Source organism: Canis lupus, chromosome 34 (genome assembly GCF_011100685.1).
Source record: "Canis lupus familiaris isolate Mischka breed German Shepherd chromosome 34, alternate assembly UU_Cfam_GSD_1.0, whole genome shotgun sequence".
Classification (NCBI taxonomy): Eukaryota; Metazoa; Chordata; class Mammalia; order Carnivora; family Canidae; genus Canis; species Canis lupus.
Genome location: NC_049255.1, coordinates 36967683 through 36985617, shown reverse-complemented (window position 1 = coordinate 36985617; position 17935 = coordinate 36967683). Strand labels below are relative to the sequence as shown.

At 45.6% G+C, this 17935-nt stretch overlaps 1 protein-coding gene across 1 annotated transcript; it reads left to right on the top strand.

The window, feature by feature from the left end:
• Positions 1-608: 608 nt before the first annotated feature.
• Positions 609-16310, top strand: TNFSF10 (TNF superfamily member 10). Its single transcript, NM_001130836.1, is given in 5 exon segments — positions 609-731; positions 5668-5805; positions 8408-8450; positions 14146-14247; positions 15871-16310. Coding segments are annotated over 5 exon segments (846 nt in total).
• Positions 16311-17935: the final 1625 nt, after the last annotated feature.

Genomic DNA, 17935 nt, shown 5'->3' with positions numbered 1-17935 from the left:
AGCCAGGCGTCATCCACCTGCTGCATCGCATCCACCAGCACCACTTCGCGTCCTCCCGGCCCCCGGATGCTCAGGCTTGAGGACGAGGCCGGGTGACCCACCCGGGAAGCAGCAGAGCCACCCCTACCCCCAGGCAGTGGGAGCCTCTGAGGAGGTTTGCTGAGCCCTACCCCACGCAGCCCCCCTCCAAAGACACCAGCCACTCGGGCTGGGGGCCAGGGAGGGACCTGGAGGGACGACAGAGGAAGCTCTTCCCCGGTGCCACCTGCCTCTCTGGACCAGAGCGCCCTGGGCCTGTGGTCAGACATGTGGTCTGACCAGGGCTGGGAGGTGACACTGGGGTGGCCCGTGGCACCTCCCAGGAGAGCGGGGCGGGGAGCCCCAGGCCAGCCCTCCCAGATGCAGGCTGGGCCCCTGGGCCCCCCAGACTGCAGGGTGGAGAGCTCCGGAGTTTCTCTCCGCCCAGCCTGTGGTTTTCACTTTCGTTTTCATTCCTTTTTTTAAATAGATGAAATCCAAGAAGGGCTCCACCCCTGGCGGTGCCTGGCCCACAGCAACAACCTGCTGCCTGGCTGCGGCGCAGACACGGACCGGCGGGGGGCAGCGAGATGCAGGCCCCGGGGGGCCCCAGCCTCGGGCTGACGTGCGTGCTGATCCTCATCTTCACTGTGCTGCTCCAGTCCCTCTGCGTGGCCGTCACCTACATGTACTTCACCAGGGAGCTGAAGCAGGTCAGTGCCGCCCGCCCCGGCTACGCTGCCCCCAGGCCCCCTCTGTGACACCCCCGGTAGGAAACCGCGGCCCGCCTCTGCCTGGGGACCCTGACTGCTCCCGCCCGGGCTTCCCCAGGAGCCTGCGGACGGCGGGGTGGGAAGGACGGGAGAACCGAGGTGGGTTACAGACCCCCCGGCACCAGCTGCCCGCAGAGGCAGGAGCCCGACCCCGAGGGCTTGGCTCTCCCTGGTTTTCCCTTCCACAAGAGCTGCATTTTTTCACGTTAGCCCTTGAACCAAGTCCTGGAATGTCGTCAGGTTTCTCTCTCTCCTCCAAGACCTGGGGGAGGGGGCAGGTCAGAGCTTTGAAGCAGGTTCTGGTCTCGGCCGTGTCGCATGTGCGTGTCGACAGCAGCGAGGCCGCAGAGGACCGGTATCGTCTCTTCCTTGGCCGAAGACACGTCATGCCTAAAGTCTGTCATGCAGCCTGTTACCGTGTGCACTCAGCATGTTATGTTCATGATAAAATCATTAAAAATAAAGTGATTGTTCTTTCTACGTCCAGGGCAGGAGGGGGCTACGAATCCAGGTACATTTGACAAGGGGAAGAAAACCACAACTCAGTGCTGTGCTAGTTCATATATTTCTCATCTGCATACGACTTTTGGAACTGTGAATGCAAAATTGCTGAAAATGAACCAAGCCAGCTTTTGGCTTCTAAGGTATATTTTGACTAATTGTGTATCACCTAGTAGAGAACTGGGAGCTGGAAGGAACTTTGGATGCCCCCCCCACCCACCCATTTTATAGGTGAGGAGACTAGAGACCCCCAGACAGAATGACAAAAGCTCAGACTGGACTTTTTTTCTTTTTTAAGATTTTATGTATTTGTTCAGGAGAGACACAGACTGAAGTAGAGCTGAGCTGGTCTGAGCTCAGGCAGTTGGGCACCTTGAGTCACACTCCCCCCTCGTAACAGGGTGACCACAGAGTTAACAGATTTGTACCCCGTGATGCACACCACATCCTGCCACGTTATGATAAGGCAACGCTGCATCTGCCAGCTGCCTAGGAAATGCAGGTAGAGGGGCTCAGAGAAATACCAATTATCCAAATGCCAGAGAATGAGTATCTGGAAAGGAAATGCACTCTGTATACCCTGCAGAGTAGAACTTTGGTCCTCTCAAATCGTTGCAAATCTTCCCTCTGGATTTGGAGGAAGTAGACCCTTGTTTGACTTGCAAATAATCCTAAAAAGGATGGGCTGCCAGCTGATAGACAAGTAAAGCCAGCTTCGCTCCAGAGCATGTTCAGAAGAGCATGAGACGGCGGCACAGCTACAAACATGCCTCTAGCTCTAAGCCTACCTGAGAGGCTGGACTACTGCTGTCTTTGTTGAGTTTGGAGCTGGCCTTCCCTAACCCTGGCGAACTTTGCAGCATAAACAAAACGAGTCTGTCTCGATTACGCAAGTCATTCCCCTCAATTTGCTGACATTACACGTTGGCCTAATTTTAGGACTGAGTTAACTAGTTCCTGACTGAGCAGGCTCCTGCACTTCTCTGTGTCTATGATCAAGTGTGTCCTTGAATTTGACTATCAAAATGGAAATTGCCAATCAAGCTTACCAGCTCCCCACGTGCCTACATTTTTCTTGACCGTGTAGCCACGTGTGTATGCATGTACGTATAGACATGTGGGAGAACTCGTTGAGAGTGCTGCAAGGGGAGGCAAACTGATGGATACGGAGCAAATACCGTGTTCCAAAGCTTGGCAAAAATACTGCTTGATTTGATCCTCATTACAATCTTGTAAACGGAATTATCCCATTTTGCAGGTAAATGAGGCTCAGGGAGTTAGGTGATTTGCCCAAGATTATGAAACAGGATAAAGGGGAAAGCCCAATTTTTGAGCCCTGGCATTAAGTAGGTGCTCAACTAACTGCGGCCGTTGTAATTAGTATTGGGACGTCCTTGGAAGTTGTGGCCCTCTTCATCGGGAACGCTCGCAAGGAAATAGGAATCTGAGTCTCTTTGGCTGTCTGTGGAGAATTAGGAAAAGCACATTTCACAAAAGTGTTAATTTCCTAAAGCAGATTCCAGATCCCACTTTGGCTGATGAAACTTTCCAGAAGATAGACTGAGCAAGGACTATAGGGAGTGTGGCTGAAGGAGGGCTGAGTTACCCCTGATGGGACCTTCACAGATGCGCCTGTAGACCAGCAGGCCCGCACGAGAAATCCGTGCTTAGCCTCTAACATTTACGTCTCTTGAGAACATTTTATGCCAAGGGGACTGCCTGTCGCTGTGGCATCATAGATGGGACGGGCAAAGGAGAAGGGGACCCTCATCCGCCGATCTCCATAAACGGTTCTTTATGCTATTTGTGGCTTGCAGAAAATGATTGTCAGAGACCAATGTCAGGGCAGCAGAGCGGGCCAGTGCTGCCACCTTGAAGCCTCCGAGCCAGCTGGCAAAGGACTCCACCCTGCAGGCCTAACAATGCTTTTTAGCTCCCGCATTTGTTGGAGATGCAAGTAGACGCCCGGGACTGGCTGGCCCGGGCCTGGACCAGCGCCGGGGGCACAGCGGCACCGACAGCCCTCACGGTGGAGATTCACCGGTAGGAAGAGCAGACGCCCGTGCAGACGCTGTCTGGTGGCACGCGAATGAAATAGCAAGCACGTCCCTCTGCCTCCAACACCCAGATGTTAATGAGAGAATAGCTCTGGCCTGAGTGTGCTTCAGAAAAGTCATGCTCTGACGTGGAAAGGATGCGGAAAAGAAGGGGAGAGAGAGAGACACACATCACGGTAATCATCATGAATCACTCTGGACCACGTACCCCCTCACTCATGCAGCTAGTCACCAGCACTGGCCAATGTCTGCAGAAGAAGCCACCAAATGTGAAAATGAGAGAAACGTGTGGGGATATAGGGAGGATGGTGGGAGCCCTCCCTCTGGGTTTCTCTTGTTCAGAAATCAGTATTTATACATAAAATATCTGGAAGGTGAAACACCGAAATGTTGAGAATTGTGGTCTCTGGATGGTATGATCCAGGATGTCTTTTTTCCTTTTTATTTTTCTATATTTTAGAATTTTCTACAGTGAATGCCAGAAAAATATCTATGCTCTTTCTGTATGATGTTTTGTGCAGACTTAAGGAACATGATATTTTCATATAGTCTGAAAACAATCATATCCCAAATGGCCCACATACAACCCTACAAAGAAGAGAGAGCATCCAGAGGTTAATGAAGAAGTAGGATTAGGGTGATTTTAGTGGCTTTTGGGTTTATTTTTCATTTGGAAACGTGTTCTTTACTTTTCTGTATTTCTGTATTTTGCAGGTTGCCTGTAGACCATCAGTGTCTCTAGGCAGCAATGTTGTCTAACTCCACTGCTGGTCACATCTCTATTCAGGTGGCCCCAGCTGTCACCTCTAGTACATCTACTAGGTTGAATGTTTTACTCTTGTGATTTAAAACAGGAAGAAAGAAAGTAAACATTTATTTAAGAGTAAATGAATGTTTATGCTGGAGTATGTGGAAGGAATTCAGCGATTCAGGTTTGTACTTTTGCACTTGAAGGACCTTGATGCAATGTCTAGGGGGTACATCCATGGCTGGTCACAGAACAATGTGACCCTGGCTGGGACCCCTCATAAACAAGTTATTTTGATTTGGAAAGAGATTGTCTTTTTATAGGAAGGAACATCATTAAGTTTGATCTTTCCTTCAAGCTTTGGAGTCCCCAAAGTTCAAACAGATAAAAATGGCCATCTTCCCATTTATTTCCCCAGGGAAAGACAATTTACATTTGTACAGGGAAACAACATCTCCTTGGTCCCCATTGTTAAAAACAAAAACAGGAAAAAAAAAAAAAAAACCCAACCAAATGGTCAACCAAATGTCTGACCTTGCATGGGCTTCCTGTTTCTCTTTGTAATATTAACTGGATATCAGCCTGGAGTGTGCTGGATGGCTTGGGACATATGTGTACATGCCTCTGTGTGTGTGTGTGTACATCTGTGTATGTTTGTGTGTTTAATAACAAGCTAGGACTTTGTTGACAATTACCTGGCCATTATAAATGTTTGCCTTCAAATGGTATTTCAAGTCTCTGCAAGTAAATCCCTACCTAGTGTGGACATTTAATTTTTAAAAAGTTAGGATTTCCAGTGGCAATATGCTTTGAGGAGTAGAAATCACAGCAATGACTAGAATTTACTCAATAGCCAAAGCTCATGTCAAGAAACACAACTTTACCTGCACCCCAAAGGCCCCAAACAATCTTTTAAATTTTTTATTTAGGATCTTGGAATTTAAATGGACTCTATTGTCTTTTTTATTTTTTTTTAAAGAGAGAGAGCACGCGTGCAGGTGTGAGTGTGAGCAGGAAGGGGCAGAGGGAGAGGGAGAGAGAGGATCTGAAGTAGGCTTCACACTGAGCTCCTAACCCAGGGCTCAATCTCACGGCCCTCAGATCATGACCTGAGCAGAAATCAAGAGTCGGACGCCTAACAGACTGAGCCACCCGGGGGCCCCTCTTTTGCCCGCTTTGTACCTAGGTGGTTTCCCAAATTTAGAATGGGATCTCAATCATCTTTGAGCTGGGAAGAAGCTCAAAGATCACCACGATGAACCAGCTCAAAAATCAAATGCAAATAGAAACACAAGAGAAGAAGCAATTTCTTGAGGGACACACAGAGGCAGGGAGGGGCATTGTGACCCAGGATGTGTGGCCTGCACCTGTATCCTTCCCACCAAATCCAACTGCTTACTTTTATTCACCAAAGGACATTGCTTACTTTTATTTCAAGCCCTGAGTTTATCCAAGGTGCCAAGGCTTCTTTGAAGCTGTCATCAGCTCCTGTTGCTTTAACCTGTAAATGAACAAAACTAAAAAAGCCCTGGTGCGTAATATTGTGTTGTTATATTCCATCTTAACCCAGATGCAGGACAAGTACTCCCAAAGTGGCATCGCTTGTTTCTTAAAGGAAGATGATATCCCCTGGGACCCCAGTGATGAAGAGAGTATGAACAACCCCTGCTGGCAAGTGAAGTGGCAACTCCGCCAGTTTGTTAGAAAGGTAGGTGGACTACTGGTCACTTCACCAGGCGGCGTGGAAGGTCGCAAGTTAAGATCATCAAGTGTAGATGCCTCATTGGGCCAAGGAGGACACTGAGGCCCAGAGTGTTTAAGTGATTTTCCCCCAAATTCATAGAACTAGGAGAGAGTGGAACAGCACCACGCAGTGGGTCCCGGCTGACTCCCGGTCTAGAGCTCACTCCTCCACTCCAGAGGGCCTCCCCCTCTAGTCTAACCTTTTTGTCTCCCACTGTGGAAATTCAGGCACAGACAGGGCAATGAGTTCAAGGCCACACGACAATAAAACACGTGTTGAGATTTTGTCGATGTTGTTGGCATTGGCGTTCAGAAGACAGAAGAAGGCCAATAATGGTGTTTTATGTTCTTCCGACCTTATTGATCTCTGGAATTAAACATATATTTATTTTTGTATGCACATGAAGAAAGAGGAAAGGGAGAGGGAAGAGAGAGATACTCTGAGGAACTGAAGGTGATGACATCTCAGTTTATGGTCAGTTAGTGGCCGATTATGAAATACCTGTTTATGGAAGTTGCTTGAACAGGATCCCTCGCAGAAACACAATGTTAGCTCACAGTGTATTTCACCAAATTACATGATTTTTCCCTCATAGTTTTATCTTCCGCCTCCAGAAAGGTCAGATAAGGATGTGGGTATGAAAATATCCTGAAAACTGTGACATGACCTCATTGTTTAAAAAAAAAAAAAAATACTGGGGACATTCCCAGGGTGGGGAAGAGGCGTGTTTTAAAGACAGGGCTGGTGGGGACAAAGCCATGGGTGGCAGGGGAGGGAAACTCAGAACCAGGGCAGAAATCTGGAGCCTGAGAGGGTGGCTAGACGCCGGGGCTGGGAGTGGGGGGCTAGAGAGGTAGTGGGGATAGATTTCACACGCCTCTCCCCTGCTCTTCTCTCCCTCCCTCCCATTCTCACATCCTGCCGATAAGCTGGGAGAGGATGCAGATAGGGGGGTGCAGATAGGGGTGGGGATGCAGATGGGGGGGTGGGAGCGTGGAGGGGAAGGTTTCCCATTGTGTTCCAGCACCACAAATGGAACAGGCTCTTTCCAGTAAATGCCCATTACAGATGGCATCTCATGTAGCCCTCATCACAGCTCTGAGGGAAGAATCATTATTATCTTCCTCTTTAAAAAAAAGAAAAAAGATGGATTGATTGATTTGAGAGCGAGAGAGAGCACTCTGAGGGGGCAGAGGGACAGAGAAAATCTCCAGCAGGCTCCCCGCTGAGCGTGGAGTCCGACTCCCAGCTGGACCCCATGACCCTGAGATTATGACCTGAGCTGAACTCAAGAGTCAGATGTGCAACCGGCTGGGCCACCCAGGCGCCCCACCTTCCTCTTTAAAAAAAAAATAGATGAAGAAATTAGAGTTCACATCCATTAAGTACATGGAGTGGAGTCTCCCAGAGCTAGTGGTTGACAGAGTTGGAACTGGCCCGTCCGCCCAGGCCGCCCTCACTCCTTTATTCTGCTCCCCACACTGTAGAAATCGGCCTGGCCTCTGTCCTGCTCCTCCTCCTCCTCCTCCTTCCTTCTTCCTCGTGTCCCAGAGTGAGAGACAGAGCGACAATGCTGAGGCCACCTGTCCCCTGCCCTCCCCAGAGTCCAGCATACGTTGTGCTAGAACCAGACCCTCCCTTGGGGCACCCAGGGGGCACCTGGGGTGCCAGGATCGAGTCCCGCATCGGGCTCCCCACAGGGAGCCTGCTTATCCCTCTGCCTGGGTCTCTGCCTCTCTCTGTGTGTCTCTCAGGAATAAATAAATAAAATCCTCAAAAACAAAAAGACCCTCCCTTACCAGGTCAGGACGTGAGACCGACGAGGGGAAAGCAGCTGGCTTCTGATCCGGGGGGCAGGGCACTGGGGAGGGGAGTTTCTGGCCATTTCAAAGTCAACAACAGGGGTGGGAAAGGAAGGCGGGACGGACAAAGGCCCAGGGACGGAAGCCAGTGCAGGGGACTTAGAAGCCATGGCCTGGCTCAGCAGTAGCTCATCTAACAGGAAGGCGAAGGGTTCACTCTTCCTTACTGGTCTTCCCCACCAGTGAGCACGAAGAAGGCGACACTGGTGGTTGCGTAAAGGCCTCACCTAGCTTGCCAGCTGGCACCTTCCTCCTGTGTGGCTCCAGCTGTGGCCTCTCGAAGATGCCATCCCCATCCACAAGCAGAACTTTCCGCAGCTGCCTCTGCTCCACACTCACCCCAGCTGCCCCCATCCCACGCCAAACCCGAGGTTCACATCTCTTTTCTTTTCTTTTTATTTTTTTAAAGATTTTATTTATTTATTAGAGACACACAGAGAGAGAGAGAGAGAGAGAGAGAGAGAGGCAGAGACACAGGCAGAGGGAGAAGCAGGCTCCCTGTGGGGAGCCCGATGCAGAACTCGAACCCAGGACCCCAGGATCAGGCCCTGGGCTGAAGTCGGCCCTAAACCAGGGGCTGCCCTTGAGGTTCCTATCTTAGCTGGAAGTTTCCTCCCAGACATCAGCAAGAGGGGCCGTAGACCTTCTGTAGTGAGTTTACATTTTTAGGAAAATTAACAAGCTTTATTCAATACTGTTTGCAGATGATTTTGAAAACCTATGAGGAAACCATTCCTACAGCTCCAGGTAGTATTCTTTTTTGTTGCTATTTTAATTCTCTACTTCCAACCTCCTGACAAGGTGAACGGCTCTCCAGCCCCTTCCTCTCTGCCCCCATCTACGCGTCCCCCTCACACTGCGACTCCCTGTCTCAAGACACTTGATTCTGTTTTCCTATTTCCTCGGGCAGGTAGTCGGCTCAGAGCCAAATCTGGGGCCCCACCGGTGGTCAAGGCTTGATTTCATCCGAATCTTGATTTCCCACCGGTGGATTTTCCTTTCACATCAATGTCTTTGGTTATTTATTTTTTACTCTATACATAAGTCATCTACATCCTTTCTGGAACGTGGCTGGGGGCCCCAACGCAACCCGTCCTCTAGGCTTCTGACAACCTCTGGGCTCCATGCCTGTCTTCACGCAAGAGCCCTCACTTGGTCATCTTTTCCAATGACCCCGTACCCGCCCTCAGTTCTCATCTTGTGGTCCCTCAGCCATGACCACCTTCCTGTTCATGCTCCGCAGCCTGCTTCTGGCCCATTTCCCCTTTGAGGCCTACAGCCCCGGCTGGCGCCTTCTCGTTTCTCATCCTATCACCTCATTTTACCTCTTTGGTGAAAACTTCCCAAAAACTACCTTTCTGAGTAAGTTCACCCACCCCCTGCTATTTCTGTCACACTTATCTTGTTCATTTCCTTCTAGTTTTAAAATTTTTTTTTAAAATCTGTGTGCTATCTGCTTCCCTACCTAGGTTAAAGATCCGCAGAGACAGAACACGTCTATTTCTCTCGTCCGTCTATAATAGCGCCTCACTTGACGCTCCACACCTAGTAGATTCTTTTATCCCCCTGGCCCTTAGGTGTACCAACTTGTGTGTGTGTGTGTGTGTGCACGTGTGTGTATTTTGGTTGGGATGAAATTCATGTAACATACAAGAAACTGTTTTTTGAGGCGTCACTCTCATTTTATTTTTTCGTTGAAGTACACATGACGCACAGTGTCATCTTAGTTTTAGGTGTACACCATAGTGATTTGGCGCGTACGTACATTACAAAATGCTCACTACAGTTACCTACAGTCACTACCTGGCACCATACAGACTCATTACAATCTTATTGGCCGTCTTCCCTATACTGTATTTTATGTCACTGTAACTTATTTAAGACTGGAAGTTTGTACCTCTTAGTCCCCTTCACCTATCTCCCCCGTCTCCCCAACCCTTCTGGCAACCACCAATTTATTCTCTGTATTTATGAAGCTGTTTGTCTTGTTTTGTTCATTTTCAAGTTCCACATGTAAGTGAAATCTTACAATATTTGTCTTTGTCTTCTGACTTCTTTCCCTTGGCATAATACCCTCCAGCTCCATCCATGTTGTCTCAAATGTCTAGACTTCATTGTCTTTTATGGCTAATACTCCACTGGGTATATGTACCACAGCTTCTTTATGCATTCATCTCTTGATGGACCCTTGGGTTGCTTCCTTGCCCGGACTGTTGTAAATAACACTGCAAGAACATGGGGGGTGGGGGTGCATAGATCTTTTCAAGATAGTGATTTCACTCTCATTTCCTTGGGTTAAATATCCAGAAGTGGAATTCCTGGATTGTATAGTTTTTCTATTTTTAATTTTTTGAGGAATTTCCATACCACGTTCCATCGTGGCTGCATCGGTTTACATTCCTACCAGCGGTGCGGGAGGGTTCCCTTTTCTCCACATCCTCACCAGCACTCGTCGTTGCTTGTTTTCTTTGTTATTAGCCTTTCTGACAGGTGTGAGGGGATATCTCATCGTGGTTTTGACTTGCCTGTCTGCCCCTGACGATGAGTGATGCTGAGCATCGTTTCATGAAGGCATGGCGTTAGGTAGAAGGTGTCCTGTGGGGCCCAGAAGTGCAATCCCCTTTGGCCACCAGAACTAGGTACTTCAGGTACTATGTGGGGTGCATGTGCCTTCCTATTGTGAGCAGGCCACAACTGCCGGTGGGCATGGCTTGCCCTGGGTCTGGCTGGCTAAGTCCCAGCTACGGCTGCTGTGGGTGCCCTGCTGGGTGGGACAGCCTGCTCTGGGTCAGGAGCCACTTTGGAGGGGTGCTGGTCTCAGCACCCACAGCCCACAGGACCACCCTGGGGCATGGCAGGGCAGGAGCAGTTTTGGGGTGACACTGATCCCAGCTGAGCTGCCTTAGAGAAGCTTGTACCAGGATGGGCAGATTGGGTGGGGCAGGGCCACAGGGCAACGCTAAGGTGAGGCCAGTGGTGCTAACAAGGTGCTGGAGAGAGTCAGAACTGGTACCAGCCCGTGCATCAGGCAGCTAGACTGAAGGAGGGCAAGAAAAAAGGCTGCCAGCCCCTCTGTTTCCAAAGAAAGTTCCTCTAGATCCCTGCCCCTCTATCACATGCCCTAAAATTAGTCAATAAATCTCCTCCACATAATGGCCCAGACACTTTTGAAACCGCTGCCTTTGTGTCAGGTCTTGGAGTGAATGAGTCTGCGCAAAAGCCCTTTAAAAGCAGAGTCTGGGTTACCAATAGCGCTGTGGCTCTCCTGGGGGTGAACCCCATTGATTTTTCAAAGCTGGACATTGTGAGAGCTTGTGTTGCCCCTGCAGGTCCTCGGGCAGGGGGCAGTGGCCCATGTGGGACTCGAACCCCTTGCTCCCTGGGGGGAATTCCATGCCCACGTATCCCCCCTCCACTTCAGATCACCTCACCTTGCTTGTGGGTCCTTACCAGACCTTGTCTCTGCCCCTTTCAACTCTCCTCCATGTGGCTTTTTCGTTATATCTTTAGCTGTGGAAGAGCTGTGCTGCTAGTCTTCAGGTCCTTCTCAGAGAGAATCGCTCTGTGTGTAGTTGTAGCCCTGGCGTGTCCACGGGAGGATGTGAACTCAGGACCCTCCCACTGCTCTGCCTTCGAAAACATCATGATTAACTGTACTGAAGTGCCCAATTTAGTGGCAGCTAGTGCAGTCACAACATTGTGCCACCACCATCTCTCTCCACACAGAAGGTTCTTAACACATATTTTTAAATTAAGACATAAGTAAATAAAACTATTGAATAAAATTTGCTACTTATTCACATTTGGCTCACTGTAGCCCCATTTTCCCATATTGATGGCCATAGAGGCCTGAATACATATACCAGAGACTGACATCCTAGGGCACAGCCCCCTGGCAGAGAAGAAACAGCTCTTTAATCTAAGTGTCCCAACGATGCCTTTCTACTTTTCCACTATCCTTTTTCAATACGACAAGCTTCCTCATTACTCACCAACTCCCATTTTTTCTTTATTAAATAGGCTTTATTAAACATGAAGGATAAGACCTGTTCCCGGGGTCTCAGCATTTTTTCCTCATTGTTTCCCCAAAAGCAAAAGTGGTAGTCAGAGCAGTGAACACCCCCCGTCTTTGGATGAAGCACAACAGATCCATGGTCCACAGTAGATGCGTGTACAATTTTCAGTGTTGTGAGAAAAGTACTCTTTTCTGTTCATCACAGTAAGATGTAGAAATCACTTACTAATCAGTATACCAAGATGTATTCACGACACCCAAATAGACATATTCATGTGTTTCTTTTCCACAAAGTGTTTGCAATAGCCAGAAAGAAATCTCCTACCTAAAAAAAAAACAAAAAAAAAAACTATTTATTTATTTATATTTATTTATTTGTATATTCTCATTAGCATTTGCTTTTATATTTAGCCTTTCCTGTGTCCTCGCGATGACCTCAAATATAAAATATTTATAATTGATTTCAGTTGTTGAATATTTTAAAACAAGGTGTTCCACAAAAAAAAAAAAAAAAAAAAAAACAAGGTGTTAAGGTCTAAGGGCGGGCAAGTCATGATGGATTCTTTTTTTTTTTAAATTTTATTTTTATTTATTCATGAGAGAGAGAGAGAGAGAGGCAGAGACACAGGCAGACAGAGAAGCAGGCTGCGTGCAAGAAGCCTGATGTGGGACTCGAACCTGGGAATCCAGGATCACGCCCCGAGCCAAAGGCAGGCGCTCAACTGCTGAGCCACCCAGGATTCTTTAACAGTGGGAGCTAAAGGTGAATGGACGCATGAACCTTGCAAGCTGAGCACTCGGAGAGTCATGCATCCCCATGGAACATTTGGTCTTAAAGACTCTACAAATGCCCACGCACCCTGAATAAGCAGCAACGGCTACCAGATAGATGGAAGAGATGCTCACTTCCCGTTCATTCCCTTCCTGTGAAATTTTGCCACCTCCTTTCAGTTCCCTCTACTACATCCTAGGTTAAGGCCCCCTGTTCGCAGTCCTGATCAGTTATAGTCTGGTAACTTGCTAGTGTCCAGCCCTCTTACCTTCTACTCATCAAACCTCATTTTGAGATAGGACAGCCTAAAGCACAGCACGTTCTCTCTTTAGTTCCTCTACCAAAATCTTTCAGAGTCTTCCCAAGTCCTGTAAAATCTAAATCTCTTAGCTTAACATTCAGATCCTCTATAGTTTGGCTCCGAGTTCAAGCCTGAACCTGAACTCTCTCATGCCTGTGTCCCAGGAAGGCTTTGTGCATCCTACCTCTGCCCTCTCTCCCAGATCTCTGAGAATGCCCGTCTTCTATGCCTTGCTTCCCGAAGTCTGCTCATCCTCATCCTGTTCAGATCATTATCCTTGAACCCTCAAATATTTACTTGCATTCCTTTGTTTCTCATTCTTTCTCCTTGCTCCTGAAAGAGTGCCTGGCATAGATCGATGGGCACTTTGGTTTGTTGGAGGAAGCGTTAGCACAAACCCTCCGCTGACCTCAGTTCTCCAATAAATAGGAATCTTTCCCTCTTCTGAACACTCATCACCCTTTATTCATATTCCTCACAAGTAAATTTCCATTTTCTAGTTCATATCTTCCCTGGAAGACTGTAAGTCCTTTGAGGGCTCAGTCAGTGTAATCAGTGATTAATCTTTGCAACCCCTGTACATCAGAGTGTAATGCCTCATTCCTGGCAATACTTGCTTGATGAAAGAATGTAATTTATCTTAACTAGTGTGAGCACATTTGGAAAGTTTGAACCAATTTTGTTAAAAGGGTACCTTGTTGAATTTGTATATTTAAAGGCTGCTCTGAAGTAAATCAGAATGTGATCAGTATTATTTATTATGATCTAGTGAATTCGTGATTTTTATGTTTATTTACTGATTATCATGACCTGTATGCCAATTCAAATTTCTTTTAGGGGGGTAGGGGCAGGGGGACGACTGTTGGATACCAGTTTGTAGCATCTATGGACCACTGTTAACACTGCTACTCCTTGAGAATCAGGATCACCCTGATTGTTTCTATATATAACTCAGTGTGGAAATTTGCCAATACTTGGTTATTTGTGTACTTTAAATGACTCAGCAGAATTATTACATGTCCACAGTTATTTGTTTATTTGTGTATTTGCCTGTTTTGGAAAAGGACCAGAATCTTCATTTTGTTGTATTCTGGTTAGACCTTACCTTTGAGATGCTGATAAATTCTAACCCAAGTTACTGCTCATTCTTCCCACCTCAAATACTTTCGAAACATAAGCTGAAATAGACGGATCATAGACGGATCATCATATTAAAATGTAGGCTGTTGTTACAAAAGCCCATATAATCAACTTGTAAGCACACTGGGCTTCCAAGTCTCACCGACAGCAGTTCTCAATAGCAATGTATTTGACAAGTGCTAGTGCTGACGATTCTTTCTCATTTTTCTTTTAGAAAAGCAGCTAAATATTCCTTACGTAGTAAGCGACCGAGGTTCTCAGAGAGTAGCTGCTCACATAACTGGAACCAGTCGGAGAAGCATGTTTCCAATTCCAAGTAAGAGAAACAATAAATATATGGCTTACAGGAAGGCAATGGAAAAATTTGTTCCAAATAATTTATTCTTTTAACTCGTACATGGAATGTTTATGTGGCTATCTACAAAATGTTCAGTGGTAATCGGGGCTCAGACTGACTCTTTTCAGAAGCAAGATTACAAGACAAATAGCTCAACAACTGCTCTCAGGAAAATTATATGGTGGGAGAACTTTGAGTTTTCCATGCCCCTATTTGTGCTTTTCTTTTTCTTCTTCAAAGTAGTTTTTCTTCCTCATTCCCATCAAATCATCTTCCTCTTCGAAGGTTTTTAATCAGTTATTCACTTTCACCATGAGTCACTAGGTATTCTTTGCGTATTTGTATTTGGTTAAACTATGGGAAGCTGCCAATATTTGAGCATTTTTCATTCACAGAAATGTCAGCTTCATATAGTTTCACCAAATATGGTAAGTTTGTTTCTTGACTAAAGAACCAGTGTCCACACAGTATTGTAACGGTGCAAGAGTTTAAGAGTCCAAATACCCATGTTGGAATACCAGCTCCTCCTTACCTAGATATAGGTTTTTAGCAAATTACCTAATCAAATCAAGCTTCAATTTCTTCATATACAAAGTAGAGACAATCTTTAAGTCATAAAATACTGAAGATTAACACAGGCAAAATTCCCGTGGTTGTAAGTACTCCATAAACAGTTGCTTTTATTACTATGAAAGGTTTTATCCCAAGTTAAAGAAATTTCAGATATCAGTTAAAATATGAAAAGATTGTGGGATTTTTTTTTCTTTTCTTTTTTTTTCTCCAGGCAGTTGCCTTCCTGGTATTCCTGAATTCATGTTTATGAATGATTGACATGTTATGCCTGAGAGTGAGATCATTATAATGTTACTGTGTATTATTCATCAGGACACACAACAGTTGCTTTACGCTGTTGAAAAACTAAATTTTGCACCAATCATGGAGATGACCTCAAAGTTTAAAGAGATATATTTTCGTAGGGCCCTTTTTCAAAGTCTTTGGAAGCTAAAGATCCAAGGGTCTGAAGATCTTTAAATCTGGGCTTTCCTTGCCAAACCTTGCACCCTGTCTTATGGAGGACTAGAGGTGCTTTCTGCTTGAATGGTACTTTTGACTCTGGATTACTGAGAAAGACCAAGAAAGAACCCAAAGAGACCCAAAGAAATAGCAATAATTTCTGAGCTCTAGGCTTAAGGAAATAGATGTTTCTTTTGGTTTCTTTATATGTTACTCATTTGAACTCACCGGCATAGGAAGAGAGGTAGGGGTTTGGGATAGAAATTCTACCCATTAGTAAAGAGTGTCATCCGAGTTAATCATCCCCCATGCTACTGTTTATTGCTGAGTGTGGCAGACATGGCATAAGTGGTTGATAAGGTACAGAAAAGTAAGGGACTTCCAACATGTCACAGTGATTTCCTCCAGATTTCCATAAGACTAAAATTTAGAATCCTTGTAAGATTGAAGGAGCAAGAAGTTTTATATTAGATTGAAATTCTTTGTGATCCCAACCAAAAAATTGGCTAGCCACAGCTACTGAGATAATTTTTGCATTTGCTACAAACTTCTTTCTTTTAACTTTCTTTCTTCCTAAACTTCATCCAGGCTCCAAGAATGATAAAGCTTTGGGCCACAAAATAAACTCCTGGGATTCCACAAGAAAAGGACATTCATTCTTGAATAATTTGCACTTGAGGAACGGAGAGCTGGTTATCCATCAAAGGGGGTTTTATTACATCTACTCCCAAACATACTTTCGATTTCAGGAACCTGAGGAAATTCCAACAGGACAGAACAGAAAGAGAAACAAACAAATGGTCCAATATATTTACAAACACACGAGTTATCCGGACCCTATACTGCTGATGAAAAGTGCTAGAAATAGTTGTTGGTCTAAAGATTCTGAATATGGACTCTATTCCATCTATCAAGGTGGGATATTTGAGCTTAAGGAAAACGATAGAATTTTTGTCTCTGTATCTAACGAGCAATTGATTGACATGGACCAAGAAGCCAGTTTTTTCGGGGCCTTTTTAATCGGCTAAATACGCTGCAAAGAAAAAAAAACTGTATTCTTTATTCACAGCAAAGCAAGGACATCTAAGCAAAGTCACGTCAACCAAAAGAGTAACACGCCTTTCTCAAACATCTCTGAAAATGACCAAGTCATTCTCAGAAAATGAAATTGCCGAAGACCTTTCCAGGCACTACCAGAGATCAGTTTGCTAGCAGAAACCTAGAAGATTCTGTAAGCAGCTGTCTTTATTATCTACTCTTGTAAAGACCCAGAAGCAAGATTAATGATCCATCTCTTTTTTATGTAGGCTCCACAGCCAATGTGGAGCCCAACACTGTGCTTGAATTCACAACTCTGAGATCAAGACCTGAGCTGAGATCAAGTATCGGACACTTAACCAGCTGAGCCACCCAGGTGCCCAGTGATCCATCTCTAAAGTAGTGTATCACTCTGGTCGCTTCCAGGTTACCATACGGAACAACATTCCCGAAGGTAAAAGAGAACGGAGAATCACTAAAAGGTCATGCTCTTGGGAGGTGACCTCTGTCGATATACGCGATGTGCAAAGGGAGTTTGCATTGTGCATGACCTCACAGGGGTAACCTCATACACCTGGATTTGGTGGAATTAAGAACATTCCACTCAAAATAATATCATTTTGTTAAAAAAAAAAGAAAACACACGCACACAAACTAAATTTATGTTCAGTGAACAAGGAACTATTTCCGAATGGTTTGTGATTTTCACTACCAGAAGTCAAGCTGGCCAAAAGCACTGATAATATTTTTGGACAAAATCAGTGAACAGCTTAATCAGAAATCGGGGAATTTGGTCTCATGGGAGCAGGAGAAGAAATGAGAAAGTGGAAATGCCAAACGCAAATAAATTAGCAGAAAAGAGCCTAAGAAAGATCTGATTCCCCTACCCCCCAACCCGCCTACCCATCCTCCCCTGCCCAATAACATTGCCTAGTATACATCTGCCTAAGGTTGTTATCATTTATTTGCCTCCGCCAGAAGAACAGAAATTGCTTTTATCTTCCAAAATTGTGACACAAAACATTTTATCTCATCGTTTAATCTGACCAGTTAGAGAAAAACAATTAATCAGAGCGTTTGTCTAATCTCTTTTAATTGTCATCCTAAATACAGCATAATTTATACTTTGGGGCTGGATGCTCAACTGTTCATTTAAATGTGTCTGACCAATTAGGTCTTTTTCAAATTTAAATTTAAACATGCTACAGACACCTGGCACTTCTGGCCCTTCTTACTCTGTTTTTTACAGTAATAGGTAAGTTCTTACATACTAACACATTGACTTACTTGTTATTGTTTTTTAAAGCCTGCCTCCTCTCACCAGAATATAAACGCCGTGATAGCAGGGAACATTTAGTGCCATTCACATCTGTAACCTCAGTACCTGGGACAGTACCTTAACATAACACCCACACACAACATATTTGTGAATAAATGAATGACTGAGTGAATGGATACCTAATCTTATGGGAAAAAAATTTAAAACATCCGCTGCCTTATCCCTCATATTGAGAAAAAAAAAACAAAAAACTGAGGAACTTCAAAAGTAATCTTAAAGTGAAGAAGACTTTTTATTTTTTTACTTTTAAAATCTTTTATAAAGATTTAATTTTTA